Source organism: Nicotiana attenuata, unplaced genomic scaffold, assembly GCF_001879085.1.
Source record: "Nicotiana attenuata strain UT unplaced genomic scaffold, NIATTr2, whole genome shotgun sequence".
Lineage (NCBI taxonomy): Eukaryota > Viridiplantae > Streptophyta > Magnoliopsida > Solanales > Solanaceae > Nicotiana > Nicotiana attenuata.
This window is the reverse complement of record NW_017674366.1, coordinates 53,627-74,213: the sequence shown is the minus strand read 5'-3', so window position 1 is coordinate 74,213 and position 20,587 is coordinate 53,627. Positions and strand designations below refer to the sequence as shown.

General features: G+C 39.4%; 1 protein-coding gene across 1 annotated transcript; it reads left to right on the top strand.

Annotated features, from left to right (window-relative positions):
* The first annotated feature begins 15,756 nt into the window (after positions 1 to 15,756).
* On the top strand, positions 15,757 to 19,120 carry LOC109218512 (NAC domain-containing protein 17-like). Its single transcript, XM_019382877.1, has 3 exons — positions 15,757 to 16,168; positions 17,112 to 18,350; positions 18,638 to 19,120. Exons 1-3 carry the CDS (start codon positions 15,943 to 15,945, stop codon positions 19,012 to 19,014), a joined length of 1,842 nt encoding a protein of 613 aa, XP_019238422.1. The 5' UTR covers positions 15,757 to 15,942; the 3' UTR covers positions 19,015 to 19,120.
* The last annotated feature ends 1,467 nt before the right edge of the window (positions 19,121 to 20,587 follow it).

Sequence of the window (20,587 nt, the reverse complement as noted above, 5' to 3'; positions counted from 1 at the left end):
ATCGACCATATCGATCAACTTTGAAAGGAGATGGACGAGATCCAAGTCATGGCCGTCGGGTTGAAGAACACGAAGGATATTCTGGCCTTGGAGAAGGAAACCCCCCAAGCAAAGCTTTCATTGGTAGAAGCTCAACTTCGGGGGGCAAAATAGAAAGCTGATAAATGGGCTCAGCTAAATGAAGATCTCCGAGCACAGCTGAGCTCAACCACTGCAAAACGGGATGCCCTTGGAAGAGATCTTGAAGCTACGAGGTCCCAGTTGGTGACAACCTCTGCCAATGCCGAGGAGATAGTGGCCCAATACAAGGTCGATGTTGAGGCAGCCAAGGCCTGCCTGAAGACCAATGCCGAATATGTGAGGCGACTATCTTGAAGGGAGACCCTCGAAGAGATCCATGCTCGAGGTTTCAACTTTCTGCCAAGGGTCGAGGAGGCAAAAAGACTTGAGGTCGAGGCCAAGATACTCCTAACTCTCATATATAGCTCCCTATGGAATCGACCCCGACTCCTTATTGGGTATTACTATTGCAATCCACCATTTCATAACCTTGATTTGAGGTGTGAATTGGACGAGATCATAATGCAACAAAATCCACGGTGGAAGAGCTCGAGCAAGTTGCATTGTTTGAAGAATTCTTAGAAAGGAAATTCCACTTGGGGACAGGACTGCACCTTGGGCTCAGGTCTGGCTTTATTGAATTTCTTAAATATAATGCCGATTGTTTTGCGTGGTTGCATGCGGACATGATAGGTATCCCAACAGAGGTGTCCGTACACAAACTAATTTTGGATCCCAATATACCTCCGTTAAGACAAAAGAAACACCATATTGCGGAGGCCACGAATAAATTTGTCAAAGAAGAGGTAACTCACTTACTTGATATCGATTCGATCCGAGAGGTAAAGTATCCAGACTGCTAGCTAATATAGTAGTAGTTCCTAAGAAGAACAATAAATTTCGCATGTGTCTAGATTATAAGGACTTGAATAAGGCGTGCCCGAAAGACTCGTTCCCACTGCCAAACATCGATGAAATGATTAATATGACGGTCGGGCACGAGTTAATGAGTTTCTTCGATGCTTATTCCGGGTACAACCAAATTAAGATAAACCCGGAGGATTAGGAAAAGACTTCGTTCATAACGTATTTCGGCACATATTGCTATAATGTCATGCCCTTGGGGTTGAAGAATGCTGGAGCCACTTATCAGTCGCTCGTAAATAAGATGTTTGAAAAACAAATAGGGAAAACTATGGAAGCTTATTAGACGATATGCTCGTTAAGTCTTTGAATGCAGATGATCACCTTAAGAATCTGCAAGAAACTTTTGACATCCTAAGGAAGCATAACATGAAGCTTAACCCCGAGAAGTGCACGTTCAGGGTCAGTTCTGGCAAATTCCTAGGATTTCTAGTATCACAAAGGGGGATAAAGTAAACCCCGATAAGATCAAGGCCATCGAAGACATCCTGGACCAGCTTTCAAGCATGAAAGAAGTCCAAAGGCTCACGGGGAGATTGACAACTTTGAGCAAGTTCATTTCCCGGTCATCAGAGAAATGCCACCGTTTCTTCGCACTGCTCAAAAAGAAAAACAATTTCGAATGGACCCCAGAATGACAACAAGCTTTGAGAGATTTGAAAAGGTACTTGTCAAGCCTCCGTTACTTTTGGAACCAAAGGAAGGTGAAACTTTGTTAGTCTACCTTGCAGTCTCAGAAGTAGCGGTAAGTACAGTTTTAGCCTGTGGGGACGAAGGTATGCATCTCCCATTTATTACGTTAGCAAAATTTTAACGAGAGCAGAAACTCGCTACTCGCATTTGGAGAAGTTAGCCTTAGATCTCGTAGTCGCTGCTCGGAAACTGAGGCCCTACTTCCAATGTCACCAGATAGCTATGGTGACCATATTTTCCCTGCGGAACATCCTTCACAAACCCAAACTCTCGGTTAGGTTAGCCAAATAGGCCGTCGAATTTAATGGAGAATTTTCCACAGCATTTAGTGCTACCCGTTATAGAGAATTGGTTGTTTATGCTCACAGTTATACCTACATCAATGGCCCTCTTAATTGACATGAAAGAAGGGCACGATCCTATGACCTTTTTCCCTAAGCTTAGCTATAAGTAGTGAGTTCTGTTATCATTGTGAAGGGAGAATTTTCTAAGAAACTTATGCTATAATCTATTCAAAGCTCTATGCAATTTTATCTTCTTACTTCTTGGTTTCATTATTATTGCGCCAGAAGGCCTCGTTCCCGGAATTATTATTTCTACTATTTCTTCTTCATACCAAGGCTAAGTATTACGTATTTCTTCAATTCTTTTATTATTTCAGGATCGAATTAATTCACATGTCTAGAAACCATGTATAAATTCAACTGTACCATTTTACGAGTAAACAAATATAAGCGGTATCGGACAGGAGAAGCAAGTTTTTTGTCTTTATTGTTCACATCGTAATCTCATAATAAAGTCTTTTTAAAGTAGGTGCTCTATATTTTAAACAAATTCTTGCTTATTTTCATTTAAATAATCTAACTTTATCTAATTTAATCAACTTTAACAAAAAAAATTCTGTCCAATTTTGAAATTTATTGACTCTAAAAAATTTAATCGATTATATAATCTTTCCATTATTTATAAGTAATAAGTTATTATTTGCAAAAAAGACAATAAGAAAAAAGTTACAAACTAAATTAACATTAACATTAATAATTAAAAAAAGAGAGCTTATGAACTAAATAAAAAAATTAAAATATAAAACAATGAAAAAATTCAACATAAACTAAATTAAATTAAACTAACAAATAATAAATAATTTCAACAAATATACTTGCAAGTACCTTCGCAAAATTTATGAAAGAGAGAACTAAAATTATTTTTTGAAGTAAAATAAACTTCAACTTAATTTCTATTGAATTTAAGTAAAGAAAATAAACTATAAAGTAAAATAAAGAAAACGGCAAAACATATACAAGGCAAATCATTTGATTTGATTGAAAAGACAGTTATACTAGGCTACCATTACACATTTTTGCTGCTATCTTTTTGCTTCTTTTTTCTCCTCTGATTCTTATTGCTATCTATACAAACAAAAAAATAAAGTAGGCACAAAAGATGAAAAGGATTCAAAGTTTCGAACACAGGACCTCACCAATACTATTAACTCTCTTAACCACTTTTGCAGGAGCAAAATTTGTCAAAGTGCATTTACATATAATTTCTATATTAATTTTGTCATGCTTTAATTGTAATTCATAACTAGTATTTGTACTCGCGCGTTGTGCGGGGAAATAAAAAATAAAAAAGAAAGTAAAAANNGTTACAGTGCCATTGTTACCACTTGTCAGACATTGTTACCTGACTGGTCAGTCATTGTTACCTGACCAAACGCGTATAACAATGTCATTGTTACCACTGTTCAATATTTAATCACTCTAGATGGGTACCCGCGCTCACTGTGGGTGTGCAGACTCCGGAGGGGCTCCTACAGCCCAAGCGCTATCAACAAGGCCTGAAAGCCTGAACAGTATCAATACGAGGCCTGAAAGCCTCCTCACCTCACTCATCATGCCCTCACATAAGGCCCTCGGCCTCAATCAGTCCAGAAATAGTCAACAGCCCCTCGGGCAACAGTAAAGCAATAATACTCAGCTTAAACAATAGTTCAAATATCAGTTTAAAACTCCAAGTTTGATTAAATATGGCCGAGTTCAAGAAACGGTGTAAATCACATGGACTGAGTTCAAATAATATTTCAAACAGTGAGGATAGTTCATAAAGAGTTCAAACAGTCGGCAATAAGCCCCAAATATGGCAGTAAGCCCAAATCATAGTGAAAACAACAAGTCCTTGCTAATATGCGGTAAAATATCATCCGGACTGGACCAAGTCACAGTCCCCAATAGTAAATGACCCCGCGCTCGTCATGGAACGCGTGTCTCATCTCAACATAGCACCAAGTTGTGCAAATCCGGGGTTTTCAAACCCTCAGAACATCATTTAAAATCATTACTCACCTCTAGCCGGCCAAAGTCTAGCTCGCTATGCCTTTTCCCCTCGAATCGGCCTCCTCGCGCGTCGAATCTGATCAAAACCACAAGAGATACATCACAATAGGTTAATGGATCATAACCCAATCGAAAAGACTCGAAAAATATCAAAAAATCACGAAGTTGGCAAAACCCGAGCCCCGGGCCCACTTTTCGAAAAATTACGAAAATTGCATCACCGGATTCCTCGTCTTGCCACGAGTCTATACATATCAAAATCATCAAAATCGGGGTCCATTTGACCCCTCAAATCCCTATTTTAAACTCTCTTAAATTCAAGCCCTAAACCACCATTTTTGACCTTTGGTTCCTTGATTATTCAGTCCAAATTCATGTTTATACACCATAAAATCAAGCTCTAAGTCCAAGAGTTCATACCTGATAATAGCCCTCGAATCCCTCTTCAAAATCGCCTCAAAGCTCTCAAGGTTCGGAGTCCAAAATGTTACTCTTTCAAAAATTCGCGAGGAAGATGTTTTCACTTAAGCTGCCAGTTATTTCCGCTTCTGCGGATAAATTCCCGCTTTTGCGCCTTCCGCTTATGCGGTCAACGTCCGCTCCTGCGGACCTTTCACTTAAGGCGACTTTCCGCTTCTGCGGTCCAACTTCGCATCTGCGGGACCGCTTAAGCGACCCAATGTCCCGCTTCTGCGGAACCTGACCTGGGCTCCTATTTCCGCTCCTGCGAGGCCTAGCTCGCTTCTGCGAGACCGCATCTGCGATCTCCTTTCCGCAGATGCGGAAACACCTGCTGCAACCAAAAACCTGCAATTTTACAACTTCAAATTCCTTCCGTTAGCCACCCGAAATCACCCCGAGGCCCCCGGGACCTCAACCAAAGTTACCAACACATCTTAAAATATTATTCAAACTTGTTCCAATCCTCAAAGCACGTCTAACAACGCTAAAACCATTAACACATCGAATTCAAGCCTAAGTTTCTTCAAAACTTCCGCAATACGCATTCGATCAAAATCCCGACCAAAACATCTCCGAATGACCTGAAATTTTTCACACACATCCAAAATCACCTAACGGAGCTACTGAAACTCTCGGAATTCCATTCCGACCCTCGGATCAAAATCTCACCTACCAACCGGAATTTGCCAAAACACTAACTTCGCCAATTCAAGCCTAATTCTACACCGGACCTCCAAAAACAATTCCGATCACGCTCCTAAGTCACAAATCATCCCCCGAAGCTAACCGAATCTCCGGAAATCACATCCAAGCCCTCTAACCAACTAGTCAACTTCCGGTTGACTTTTTCCAAAACAAGCTTTCCTTAGAGAGACTAAATGTCTCATCTCCTACCAAGACCAAACCAATCCAACTCAATTACCTCAAATACCAATAATGAAGCATAGAGAAACATAATATGGGAAAAACGGGGCGGTAACTCACGTGACGACGGGCCGGGTCGTCACATCCTCCCCAACTAAAATAAACAAACGCTCGTCCTCGAGCAGGTCAAGGAACATACCTGGAGTCTCAAACAAGTGAGGATATCTGCTCAGCATCTCCCGCTCGGTCTCCCAAGTAGCCTCCTCCACGGGCCGACCTCTCCATTGTACCTTCACTGAAGCTATATCCTTTGACCTCAACTTTCGAACCTGACAACCCAAAATAGCCACTGGCTCCACATCATATGTCAAATCATCATCCAACTGAACCGTGCTGAAGTCCAATACATGAGATGGGTCCCCAACATACTTCCGGAGCATAGATATATGAAATACCGGATGCACACTAGACAAGCTGGGTGGCAAAGCAAGCTCATAAGCCACCTCCCCAATCCTCCTAAGTATCTCAAAAGGACCAATGAACCGTGGACTCAACTTTCCTTTCTTTCCAAATCTCATAACGCCCTTCATAGGCGAAACCTTCAACAAGACCTTCTCGCCTACCATGTAAGATACATCTCGAACCTTCCGGTCCGCATAACTCTTCTGACGCGACTGAGCTGTGCGAAGTCTTTCCTGGATCACTTTCACCTTATCTAAGGCATCCTGGACCAACTCTGTCCCCAATAGTCTAGCCTCGCCGGGCTCAAACCAACCAACCGGAGATCTACACTGTCTCCCATATAAGGCCTCATACGGCGCCATCTGAATACTGGGCTGATAGCTGTTGTTGTAAGCAAACTCTGCAAGTGGCAAGAACTCAGCCCAAGAACCTCCAAAATTAATAACACAGGCACGCAACATGTCCTCCAATATCTGAATGGTACGCTCGGACTGCCCGTCCATCTGAGGATGAAATGCGGTGCTCAACTCTACCTGTGTACCCAACTCTCGCTGAAAAGTCCTCCAAAACTGGGAAGTAAACTGAGTACCCCTATATGAGATGATAGAAACTGGGACCCCATGCAATCGAACAATCTCCCGGATGAAAATCTCTGCCAGCCGCTCTGAAGAATAGGTNCAACATCAGATAAACAGTAGAAACCAGTGAAAATATAGGAAGGAAAATCCTTTGAAAACAGTTAAAAATCAATCATACTCAACCAGTAAATCAGCCATTGTTACCTGACCGGTCAGCCATTGTTACCTGACCAAACGCGTATTACAATGCCATTGTTACCACTGGTCAGTCATTGTTACCTGACCAAACGCGTATAACAGTGTCATTGTTACCACTGTTCAATATTTAATCACTCTAGATGGGTACCCGCGCTCACTGTGGGTGTGCAGACTCCGGAGGGGCTCCTACAGCCCAAGCGCTATCAACAAGGCCTGAAAGCCTGAACAGTATCAATACGAGGCCTGAAAGCCTCCTCACCTCACTCATCATGCCCTCACATAAGGCCCTCGACCTCAATCAGTCCAGAAATAGTCAACAACCCCTCGGGCAACAGTAAAGCAATAATACTCAGCTCAAACAATAGTTCAAATATCAGTTTAAAACTCCAAGTTTGAGTAAATATGGCTGAGTTCAAGAAACAGTGTAAATCACATGGACTGAGTTCAAATAATATTTCAAACAGTGAGGAAAACAGTGAAGATAGTTCATAAAGAGTTCAAACAGTCGGCAATAAGCCCCAAATATGGCAATAAGCCCAAATCATAGTGAAAACAACAAGTCATTGCTAATACGCGGTAAAATATCATCCGGACTGGACCAAGTCACAGTCCCCAATAGTAAATGACCCCGCGCTTGTCATGGAACGCGTGTCTCATCTCAACATAGCACCAAGTTGTGCAAGTCCGGGGTTTTCAAACCCTCAGAACATCATTTAAAATCATTACTCACCTCTAGCCGGTCAAAGTCTAGCTTGCCTTTTCCCCTCGAATCGACCTCCTCGCGCGTCGAATCTGATCAAAACCACAAGAAATACATCACAATAGGCTAATGGGTCATAACCCAATCGAAAAGACTCGAAAAATATCAAAAATCACGAAGTTGGCAAAACCCGAGCCCCGGGCCCACTTCTCGAAAAATTATGAAATTTACATCTCCGGATTCCTCGTCTCGCCACGAGTCTGTACATATCAAAATCATCAAAATCGGGGTCCGTTTGACCCCTCAAATCCCTATTTTAAACTCTCTTAAATTCAAGCCCTAAACTACCATTTTTGACCTCTGATTCCTTGATTATTCAGTCCAAATTCATGTTTATACACCATAAAATCAAGCTCTAAGTCCAAGAGTTCATACCTGATAATAGCCCTCGAATCCCTCTTCAAAATCGCCTCAAAGCTCTCAAGGTTCGGAGTCCAAAATGCTACTCTTTCAAAAATTCGCGAGGAAGATGTTTTCACTTAACCTGCCAGTTATTTCCGCTTCTGCGGATTAATTCCCGCTTTTGCGCCTTCCGCTTATGCGGTCAACGTCCGCTCCTGCGGACCTTTCACTTAAGGCGACTTTCCGCTTCTGCAGTCCAACTTCGCATCTGCGGGACCGCTTAAGCGACCCAATGTCCCGCTTCTGCGGAACCTGACCTGGGCTCATATTTCCGCTCCTGCGAGGCCTAGCTCGCTTCTGCGAGACCGCATCTGCAATCTCCTTTCCGCAGATGCGGAAACACCTGCTGCAACCAAAAACCTGCAATTTTCCAACTTCAAATTCCTTCCGTTAGCCACCCGAAATCACCCCGAGGCCCCCGGGACCTCAACCAAAGTTACCAACACATCTTAAAATATTATTCAAACTTGTTCCAATACTCAAAACACGTCTAACAACGCTAAAACCATTAAATCACATCGACTTCAAGCCTAAGTTTCTTCAAAACTTCCGCAATACGCATTCGATCAAAATCCCAACCAAAACATCTCCGAATGACCTGAAATTTTTCACACACATCCAAAATCACCTAACGGAGCTACTGAAACTCTCGGAATTCCATTCCGACCCTCGGATCAAAATCTCACCAACCAACCGGAATTTGCCAAAATACTAACTTCGCCAATTCAAGCCTAATTCTACACCGGACCTCCAAAACCAATTCCGATCACGCTCCTAAGTCACAAATCATCCCCCGAAGCTAACCGAATCTCCGGAAATCACATCCGAGCCCTCTAACCAACTAGTCAACTTCCGGTTGACTTTTTCCAAAACAAGCTTTCCTTAGAGAGACTAAATGTCTCATCTCCTACCAAGACCAAACCAATCCAACTCGATTACCTCAAATACCGATAATGAAGTATAGAGAAACATAATATGGAAAAAACGGGGCGATTACTCACGTGACGACGGGCCGGGTCGTCACAGTTTGTTAAGCAAGTGTTTCTAATGGACTATATAAGCTTGCGAGAGAAAAGTAGATGCACGAAAAAAAACGTGCATTCTCAATCAGCATATTATGGTGCTTAAAGCACACGTTTTACAAAGAGATATCAATGCCACATATCTAAAGCACACGTTGAACCTCAAACGACTGGTTTTCACCCAGAGTCTTTAAAGGACATAGAATTAGCACAAAGGAAGAAATAGAAGAAGATCCAAAAAAGTTGCTAGTATAAAATTTAACAGTATGAGAAGAATAATATCCAAATTGAATAAATAAAAGGGAAACGAAGCAAAATAGAACTTACCTTATTACTGAATATAAAATCCCTTCGTCGATCACATTAGAAGAATCTCATAGATCCTCCTTGTAAAAAATACTGCAAAAATACAAAACAAACAAAACTTACTTAGAAGTAAATTAATTAAACTTGAAATGCAGAACCTGCACTTTTTCAAATAAAAAAAGAGCACCTTTTTCTGGATGAAATTGTGAACCGATGATTTCGAATCCATAACCATGGTTTAACAATGTTGTCGCCGATAAACTTTTAGCAATTCAAATTGTTACTTCATAATTGAACTTCGGAGTGCATGAATGTAGAATCGCTACGGATACTTTGAGCGGGAGATGTGAAATTGCAGAAATTTCAAGCCCACACATTGAACAAAGTTCGTGATTAAGAAAAATAGGAGGAGAATCATTTATGAGGGAGAGGGTGCGGATGAATAGTTTTTTTTACCATTTTTACCTTTTCCGTTTTTATGAGAGAGAGAGAGTGTTTGAGTTAGTTTAGGATATTATTGCTCATGTTTGAGAACACGATCAATTGTACAGTATTTCTTTTTGGCTTTAATTATTAGTATTTCTATGTAGGTTTATAATAAAATAAATAAAAACTAATGAAAAATGTAGGAAACCATTTTTTGGAATTGAAGTAATTCTTTTTGTTAGTTTTTAGTTTTAAGAAGTATCCGCCCAAAAATATGGGAATAACTGAACTTGTTAATTATTTAAAATTTTGTAATTTTTTTTTATTTTAATTTTATAAATATTTGAATTTCCAAAGGTATGGAAGTTTTGTCCTAAAACATGAAAAGTGTTGATATTTTGTTTTGACACTTGTCATAATTTCATTAATTTACTTCTCCTTTTATATATTAATAGATACATACATACATACATACTATTATTTTTTGGCAAAGTTGAATTCAGTTGAACCTGCTTAACATCAGGTGGGTGCGCCCCTCAATTTATGTGTTTATGGATAAAGTATTGTAAATATTTTGTGTTGGCTACAGATTGCTAGAGAGGATGGTGATCAGTAGTCATATAGATTGATGGAGTGTCGCGTATTCAAAATGAAATGAGGATATTACTTTTAGAGATCAAATAATCTTTTTTTGGTGGCGACAAATATAGTATTTGGCTGTGTAACGATCCGACTGGTCGTTTTGAGCTCTAGCCCGTCGTTCAGCGGTTTGAGGCCATGAGCAGCTTCACTTCGGGTATTATGACTCGTACACATGGTCGGAATTGAAATTTCGAAAGTTCTGAGTTGATTTGGAAAAAAAATTCTCATTTCGGAAGCCTTAAGTTGGAAGATGATTAAGGTTAGATTTTTGGGTAAACGACCTCGGAATCGGGATTTGAAAGTTCCAGCAGGTTCGTATGATGATTTTGAACTTGGCGTATGTCTAAATCGAGTTTTGGATGAACCGGGAGCATTTCGGCGCCTATTGTGGAAGTTAGCATTTTGGAAGAATTTCATAAATTTGGGTTGAAGTGCGTTTCAATGTTATCGGTGTCCGTTTGGAATTCTGAGTCTGAGAATAGCTCTGTATGGTGATTCCGGTATTAGGAGCGCGTTCGGAAGTAGATTTGGAGGTCCGTAGGTCAATTTGGAGTCGTTTGGCGAAAGTTAGAAATTTGAAGGTTTTTGAGAAGTTTGACCGGGAGTGGACTTTTTGATATCAGTGTCGAAATTTGATTCCGGAAGTTAGAGTAGGTCTGTAGTGTCAAATGTGACTTGTGTGCAAAATTTAAGGTCAATCGGACGTGATTAGAAAGGTTTCGGATCGAATGTTGAAGTTTGAAGTTCTAAAGTTCATTAAGCTTGATTGGAGTGCGATTCATGGTTTTAGCGTTGTTTGATGTGATCTGAATCCTCGAGCAGGTTTGCCTTATGTTTTGGAACTGGTCAGTGTGATTGGACGGGGTCCCGGGGGCCTCGGGTGGATTCCGGGTGGTTAATGGATTGAATTCGGCCTTATGAAGATTTCTAAGCCAGTTGTCATCTGGTGTAACCGCACCTGCGAGGTTTTGGCCGCAGGTGCGGAGCCGTAGAAGCGGCCAAAGGGGCGTAGATGCAGTTTGGCGGGGGAGTGTTGAGACCGCAGATGCGGTCATCTCGCCGCAGAAGAAAGACCGCACCTGCGGAAAGGAAAGGGCAGAAACGAAAGTGGGCAGCTGGGGGATAGACCGCAGAAGCGGTAGTTGGGCCGCACCTGCGAAACTACAGAAGCGGTCAAGTGACCACAGGTGCGAAAGTCGGGGCTGGCAGTGTCTTCTTTAAAAATGAGGGTATGACTCTATTTCATTTCATTTTCGCCCATCGGAGCCGATTTTGGAGCATATTGGAGTGCCATCTTCATCAATCATAACGAGGTAAGAGCTTTCTTCACAATTTTGAGTTAAATACATGAGTTTACGTAGATTTGAACATGGAAACTAGTAGAAATTGGGGTTTGGGTGGAAAAACCTAGAATCTTGTGTATTTGGATTTTGACCACAAATTTTGGACATGGAATTGAGAATAAATTATATATTTGAGTTCGTGGGGTTATGGGTAAAGTTTATCTTCGAAATTTTTTGGAAACCGGGCGCGGGGGCCCGACTGTGATTTTATCGAGTTTCCGAGCACAGTTGAGAATTTGTTGTAAATTAAATTATTATGAGTATTCGAGCGTATATTAATGGGTTTGCATAATTATTGGCTAGTTTCAGAGCGTCGAGCATTGGGTTGAGTCGTCGGAAGGGCTTGGAAGCCAATTATGGAACTTCGGAGCGAGGTAAGTCTCATTTCTAACCTTGTAAAAGGGAATTAACCCCTTAGATGAACTAAATTATTATGTGCTTCTATGTGTGGGGGCTACGTACGCACGAGGTGACGAGAGTCCGTACGTAGCTACTAGCTATACCTATGTCCGGGTAGTTTAAGGCTTACATCATGCCTTGTTGATATTGTTATTTATTTATATTTATTGCTTGCCTTGAGAGGTAGCGAGATTGAGTTCGCTTATTAAATATTTTGAAAGGAGTGAAATTGAAGAATAAGATTTAAAAGGTTTCATTTGAACTTCGTATTTTCGAAAAGAATAGAGAAATATCATAATAGCTTAAGAAATCTATGTGTAACCGCGTCGCATGTATGTTTCGCGAGCGGGGTAATTTCCTTAAAAAGCTACAAGCTGAATTTTCCTTATTTTGAAAAGAATCAAGAAAGAGATATGATTTAAATGTTAAACTTATATTTAACTGCGTCGCAAGTATGATCCGCGAGTGGGGTAATTCCTTAAATTTATGTTTGACCGCGTCGCATGTATGATTCGCGAGAGAGCTATTTCCCTCTACTATTCTTATGGGATCGGGCCGTTCGACTCGGCAGGAATTATGTACCACACTCTCATGGGAGAGAGTCGTTCACCTCGGCAGGTTAATAGATGCATCTATGGTTCACGCCGTTCGACCCTCGGCAGTGCGTGGTTTACTTTTATGTTGGATCGGGCCGTACGCCTAGGCATTTTCTATATATATATATTATCATCATGGAATCGTGCGTAATATTTGGCAAGAAGCAAGTGTATCTGAGGGTGTTTTCCCTGATTTAAATTATGATAACCTCTTTGATGAAATCCACTATATCTATATATATATGATGAAGAACGAGGAACGTAGTGTCGGACAATTATGCCATTCGGAAGAAGTCTTCTACAGAAGAAAAGCCTGTTACGAGTAAGTGGAGAGGCGGTTGGGAAGAAGGAAAAGCTATCAGACATCAATCCAATGAACAGACAAAGCGGCTTGGCCGAAGGGCTTAGACTCATGTCTATAGTCAGTTGCTAAGATGATTCCCATTCAAGCATTCTCATTCAATGTCAATGCTGCCTTTTTTTTTTTGGTTACGGAGGAACTTGCTAGTTGAGAGCTTGAGTAAATTGTAGAGAGGAGAATTGTACCACGTATTTTATACTTGCTTGTTTCATATATTTACTATGTTTCATATTTATTCACTTATTTTACTGTATTTGATATTATTGGACCACTAGAAAGTGTCGAAGTCGACCTCTCGTCACTACCTCTTCGAGGTTAGACTGGATACTTACTGGGTACGCGTTGTTTTCTTACTCATACTACACTTGATGTGCATTTTTGTTGCACATGCACATGTATGTCTAGTGGCCTAGTTGGGCGCATCGGCATGGTTGATATGGAGTCTTAGGTGAGCTACATCTCTCGAGGCGACCCGCAGCCAGCAGAGTCTCCTTCAGGGTATTGTATTTTCTTTTCTGTCAAAATTCGTATTCCGGACAGTTATTGTATTATATTTTATTTCCTAGAAATTGCTCATGCACTTGTGACAACGAGGTCTGGGGTGATTATGGGATATTCATTGTTGAAATTGGAAAATATTACTATTTAATTTGTAAAGTTCATCTGTTACTAGTAAAAATGAAGGAAACTTTATGATTTCGAAAATACTAAAATGAGAATTTAACTAACTTCTTAGTGTTGGCTTACCTGACAGTGGTGTCCGGCGCCATCGCGACCTTTAAATGGATTTTGGGTCGTGACAGGCTGATTGATGCTGGGGTAAGAAAAATTTGTATGAAGTGGGCGTTTGGATATAAATCTTGTGAAATTCCGAAAAAAGTAAAATATTTTTTTAAGTAAAAATAATATTTGAAAATTAAAGTTGTGTTTCGACATGAATATAATTTGGAGCTGTTTTTAAATTTGTGTGAGTGATTTGAAGTAAAAAATTTAAAAAATAGCTTTTTGGATTTTTTTTAAATTTTTGAAAAATTCTGAAATTCAACTTTAAGTGAAATTTAAAATTTTCATGTCCAAATATATTTTTCCGGAAAAAAGTAAATTCTTTTTATGACCAAACTGGCCCGAAATGATACAAAGATAACGAAGGAGGTGAGGGTTGACCATGGAAAATAGGGGAGGGAGAGAAAAGAGAAGTATTTTAAGCCACAAAAAGCTTGGGAAAAAAAAAAGGCACACGTGACATAGGGTCATATCTCTATCAAGTAGAGGTGTCTCAATATCAGCTTGCAAAGTTGAAGCATCTTTTTAGCAGTTAGTGACAAGTTTAAGGGACTGTCTACGAAAATTGCCTTTTATATAATTTGAAGTTTTTTGTCTCTTGTGTACTTTTTATGTAGAATAAAAATTTAACATTAAACAAAATTTTCTGAAGAATGCTGAGCAACAAACGGTTCAAAACTTTAAAATTAAGATCGAAATTGAATTACTAAAAAATCATAATATTCCTTCGGTTTTAATTTATATGAATCTTTTCGCATTTAAGACAAACTATATAAACTTTGGTCTATATTTTGGCATATATTTTTTCATCATATGAATTTTTATTTAATATTTTATAGTATTTTTCTTATAATTTTTGAATATCTAAATTTTTATTTTAAATATTACATCAATCTAATTTAATCAAATTAACTTTCGGAAAACGAAAAAAGAAATACAAAACATCTCACCTTTTTGACATAAAGACAATAACATATAGGAGTAATAATGTCTTTTTTGGCAATATACTGTTCCCAATTGTGCGACTAATTTTTTGGGCAAAAAACCATGTGACACTATCCTTTATGCGATACATGAATTTGCCCCAAATGGACAACCTTACTTTGGAACGAATCAAAGGTACACAATAATTCAAACCTCAGGAAAATACTATTTAGTCCCAAAATTTCCAAATTAGTCAGCTCACTTGCTTCTATTCGTTGTAGAATTTTCTCTTCATTAAACAGATTTTATTTTAAAGAAAAAGCAAATTTCCATATTCTAAAATAACAAAACCTTATTTTAATTCATAATAATAATAATAATATTCATAATACAAGAACCCCCCTCAAATCTCACTAAACCTAGTCACACCAAATTCCTACCAAAAATCTCTCGTTTATTTGAGTTTTTGATCAATATTGTCCCTTATCTTTGAGGGTAGGTCTATTTTGGTCTCTCAAATATAACCATAAGCATATATAATCCCTTAAGTATGCTAACGTGGAGCACCTTTAGTCTCACTGACAGAATGTATTAAAAAACTAACGGTGTTAACCAACTCTTATTCATGAAGCAAATCTTCCGCTATAAAGCAAAATGTTTTCTCTCCTTTTATTGGATAACGCAAATTATCACTTTACTTCCTCATTTTTAGATAATGTCTTCTAAAATTTTGACCTTGAAAATATCCCATTCTGTGCTAGTTTTCAATGAGAAAATGACACTGTATAGCCGCTGTAAAAATAATAGCCGAAAAAAAATAATAATCTGGTGATTTGTTTGCTTCAATAATATGCATAGAAGTGATCTTGGTAACTCTATTTTTTTTTCAAATTTTAACTTTTCTTTTTGGATAAATCAAACGAAAATTTTTAAAAGTCAAAGTTTCAACGTTAAAATTTTAAATTTATCAGCTGTATACTATTTTTAAAAGTAAAAGTTTCAACCCCATAATTGATCTCGTACAGATTCTATTAGTGAGACTAAAGGTGCTCTATTTTAGCCATACTTAAGGGACTAAATATGCTATGGTTATATTTGAGCGACCAAAATAAACCTACTCTAAAAAAATAAGGCACCATATTGCCCAAAAGCTCCCTTTATTTCCCAGGAACCTTCCTCACACCCCCCAACCCCTCCCCCCAAAAACCGCGGGGGTATTATTTTCTTCGCTATTTCTTATTTGACCAATTAACTCTACACTCCCACCTCTTAGGGTCATTCTCCTCGATTGACCCTTCTCAATTTCATCTTTCTAGGGTTTCAGTTTTTCACTTTTTCCTCTACAATCACAGCCACATATTCATATATACTGTGTAATTCTATTGATTTTTTGAAGAAGATATGAAGCTTTTGGTGGATTCATCAACCCCGTCATCATCATCAGCTTGTAAAGAGATTAAGGTTTTTGGAGAAAGTACTGATATTTTTCCACCTGGGTTTAGGTTCCACCCGACAGATGAGGAGCTTGTTGTGTACTACTTGAAGAGGAAGATCTGTCGGCGCCGGATCTTGCTTGATGCTATTGCTGTGACTGACGTGTACAAGTGGGACCCTGAGGATTTGCCTGGTATGTATCAGTTCTCTTACTATATTAGATTTTTGTTATTATAATTTGAAAGATTATATTTGTATGTGTTGTTTGAGGAGTTGACTTGATTTGATCATGTGAGTGACTGTTTTATGTAGGGTTTTGGCGTGTGAAGTGTGTTGTTTTGTTGTGTTTGTGATTTTGTTTTTGAGGATTGTGATTTAACTGGGGGTTGTATTGTTTTCGTTCTGGAGTATTTTTGTTGTTGACTTTGTTTTTTGGCATGATTTTAACATTTTTGCTTTCTTAATTCTCTCTGTGGATGAAGGTGTGTACTGGTTGAAGGATTATATGTGATGTTTATTTATTATTCATTGTGCAAGGAATATTTGTCATCTTGGCTGTACTTTGTTTGTTTACTTGACAAATATTTATTTGGGGTGAAGTCGATCTGTCATAAAGATGTTCTTTTCGCGTAATTCTGGGTTTCTATAAAAGGTTCACCGTGTTTTTTTTGGTTTGGGGGTGGGGGTGGGGGTGGGGGGCTAGGTTCTATTTTGAGTCATGCGCTTTTTGTGTATATTGTGATCAGAGTTTGTGTGGACTTAGGGATGAATAAGAATGGAGATCGAGGACATATGTAAGCTCTCAGTAGTTTAATTATGACAAAAGAAAGGAAGTATCATTATCAGTATTTGACACGCACATAAGTATATTTATGATTCTTCGACATTAATGGAAATGATCATGTTCCATGTATAGCTATTGTATTCTAAATTCCTGATGCTTCTCTTTGTTTGTTTGATGGCGTTTCTTCTCTTGACATGCTTCCTGACTTGAATTTCGTACGATATTTTATTCTCTTCTATTGTCTGAAACTAATTGTTGCTGATTGATACTCATATTTGGGTTGATGTACTTTCATGACCATCTTTGAATCTTCTGAACTCTTAACTGACTGTTTTTGCATATTGAATTGCAGATTTGTCCAAGTTAAAAACTGGAGACAGGCAGTGGTTCTTCTTTAGTCCCAGAGATCGAAAATATCCCAACGGAGCACGGTCAAACAGGGCAACAAAGCACGGGTATTGGAAAGCTACTGGAAAGGATCGTATTATTACATGCAACTCTCGTGCAGTTGGAGTCAAGAAGACACTTGTCTTTTATAAAGGCCGAGCACCTGTAGGTGAACGGACAGATTGGGTGATGCATGAATATACCATGGATGAAGAAGAGCTGAAAAGATGCGAGAATGCACAGGACTACTATGCACTTTACAAGGTCTTTAAGAAGAGCGGGCCTGGCCCCAAGAATGGTGAGCAATATGGTGCACCTTTTAGAGAGGAGGACTGGGCTGATGATGAGTGTCCGGTAGCCGAAGTCTCTGTTCAGCAGGAGAATTCCACAAAGCACGTTAATGAAGTTCCAGCTGCTGCTGATCATGCACTTGAGGAACTGCTGAAACGTATTGCAGATGATGAGCCTGTGCTTCTTGAGCCTTTCTTTGTAGATAACGACTATGCATTGGATCAGCTTGTACAAGAGGAAGATACTGAAAGTACCTTGCTGGATCAGTCCTCAATGGAAGTTAATTTGTACAATCATTGTGCTGTTGTTGGCCCAAGCTGCCAGCAGTATAATGCGAACACAAGCTTTGACCTGACACAATCAGGCATATCACAATTGCAGTTGCACGAGGCAGCAGAGGTCTCATCTGCTCCTGTGAATCCTGAAAAGGCGCTACATGCGGTGGAAGAGGATTTCCTGGAAGACTTTCTGGAGATGGATGATCTTCTTGGTCCACAACCGAGTGTTCAAAACTTCGATGATTCAGCGCTCTCTATTCAAAATTTTGATAATCAAACACCAAATGGTCAAATCTTCGACAAGCCTGCTGGAAACCTGGAGACTGTGCAGTTTGATGACTTCGATGGCTTAGGAGAGTTTGACCTGTATCATGATGCACACTTGCTTCTTGATAATGAGGGGACAACGGTGGGGCAAAATGCTGAACTATATATGAACAACTTTGTGAATGGGATTGCATACCCAGATTCCACTACATACATGAGCACTTTCCAAAATGACATGATGAACAACCGGCAGATGCACTTGAATCATGAAAACCAGATAAACCATCAATTGTGGAGGCATGACGAAAGTTTCAACGTCTTTAACCCCATTGAAGGAGACCAATCAGTTGTTCATCAAGTAACTTCAGGTATTCAAAGAATTCCATATAGCGATGCTGCCAGTTTTCCTTGGCTAATGCCTTAATATTGTCATATTTTTTCAAGATTTGTATAAAACACATTCTCTATGTTATCTGACTTGGTGGAGCTCATGGACAGATGGATGGTATTGAATAACCATGTCATCTTCAGCATGGCAAGAACTCTTTTGCCCAAGTGGAAATGGGGGAGTTTGAGCCAGCTTCAAGAGCTCTTCTGCTGTTATATATTGGTGTTAGATTTTATTCTAACTTTAGCAAGTTTTGGCAATGTTTAGGTGTGGTATATGATAATAATACAAATCATCCTGTGGGCGCAAATCAAAATCCAATAGCCAAAAAGGATGATGGTGCACAATCGTGGATCTCCTCTAATTTGTGGGCTTTCGTGGATTCTATACCCACCACGCCTGCTTCAGCTGCTGAAAGTGCTCTAGTTAACAGGGCCTTTGAGCGTATGTCTAGCTTTAGTAGGATGAAATTAAATGCCAGGAACATGAATGTTGCTGCAGGTAATACCTCTGCAGCTTCAAGTAGTTCGGGCAAATCCAAGAATGGATTTTTTTGTTTTTCTTTACTTGGAGTACTTTGTGCAGTCTTGTGGGTGTTAATAGGAATTTCTGATAAAATCCTGGGGAGATATATATCCTCATGAATATGTGAAGAGTTTTGCTTTGCTATTTTATCATCTGGCTTCTTGCCAGAATCAATGGAAAGCTGAGCACATAATTTACAGATAATAGGAAATTGTACTTGATGTATGATTGTCCCAATTCTCCTCCAACCCTGGCCCTTGACCAAAGAAACAGCTGAAGCAAAGACAAACTAAATTGAGATTTAAAGATAACTATGCATTAAAAGGTGGTGTGATATGCTATCCCCCCCCCCCCCCCCCCCCAAAAAAAAGTTGACCTATATCTCCCGTTTCTCTTTGTTTATGGTCTTAGCTCATGAATATTATCCTGCTCACAAAGGGGTGATGGTGATGTTAACTTCTTTTGATTAGTAAATACTTGCCGTTTTTATTTTGTGAACTTGCTTGGATAGATTGGTTTTTTCCCCGTAGGGTTATAGCAGGAATGTTACGTTCAATCGGATCAATAAGCTGCACATCGCATTGCCCAAAGTGTTTATTTCTAGTCGGAATATCTGAGTAGCTGGAGTTAATAAGGTTTATTAAGGGTGTCGAAGAATATGAAATACTCCTAAGACAGATAATTTCAAGACAAATATAACAGCAGAAACAGAGAAAAGAATTGATAAGGTATCCTATTTCGATCTAGGAGCCATACCTATTCTGAACCTAGTCGCCAGCAGGAGTTGCACCCATTAACTGTAATCGTGGCAGGAGAAGCACCCCAAGACCTTGAGATACGCGCGACCTCAGATTGGTCAATCTCCTGTCATTGCTATCTTGTGCATTGTATGACCACAAGATGGACTATAAAGCAATTATCGTTATAGTTGCATGACCATAGCGCGTGGACTATTGAAAGTTATGATTGAGACTACTCTTTTATGTAATTTCTAGTTTCTCAATGGCTTATCGATAACTAAAACGGCGCTTTTAAGTTTCAATTTTAAAGTGTCCATATCCTTAACAGTTTTAAATCTCAAAGAATTGCGAAGGTTAATTTCGTATGGTTATTTATTTTTATTGAAGCGCATACGATACATTCTAAGGATTACCAGGCGGGCATTTGTGATATCATGCTTCACGTATGCTTTATTTAGATTTACCAGGTGATGGAGGAAATTGAATGTATTCAACGTTGCAATTATATGGTTCTTGCTCCAGTTTCAGTAGGGAGATAATCGATTGCCTTTGTCAATGGCTAGGCAATCGACATTTAGTTTTTCGGTTTATTGCCTGGAACTCGCAGGAAATAAAACAAGAAAAGGGAGACAACTACCATCTCGCTCTTTCAAGCCACAACCATTTCTGGCTACTAAGAAGCTACTCCTGATTTTCTCACTTACCGATCTATTGACAACAAGTAGATCTACACCAGGAGAATTAGAATTAGTAATGTGTCAGGAGAAATTAGTACAAGAAATCGTGGATACACTTCTTGATAATGGAATCCGGGGACAACCAATGAGGGACGGTCATAAAAAAGTTTACAAGTCATTTTCTGATGTAATTGAAGGCAAAGAGGGGAGATTTCGTGAGACTCTGCTTGGCTAACGAGTCGATTATTCAGGGTGTTATGTCATTGTCGTGGGTC

Bases quoted from the DNA above. Each gene is read 5' to 3' on its own strand.
- LOC109218512 (XM_019382877.1), top strand. From the start codon at position 15,943: ATGAAGCTTTTGGTGGATTCATCAACCCCGTCATCATCATCAGCTTGT. The intron at 16,169-17,111 runs GTATGTATCAGT...ATTGAATTGCAG, and splicing joins GGACCCTGAGGATTTGCCTG to ATTTGTCCAAGTTAAAAACT. The intron at 18,351-18,637 runs GTATTCAAAGAA...GGCAATGTTTAG, and splicing joins TGTTCATCAAGTAACTTCAG to GTGTGGTATATGATAATAAT.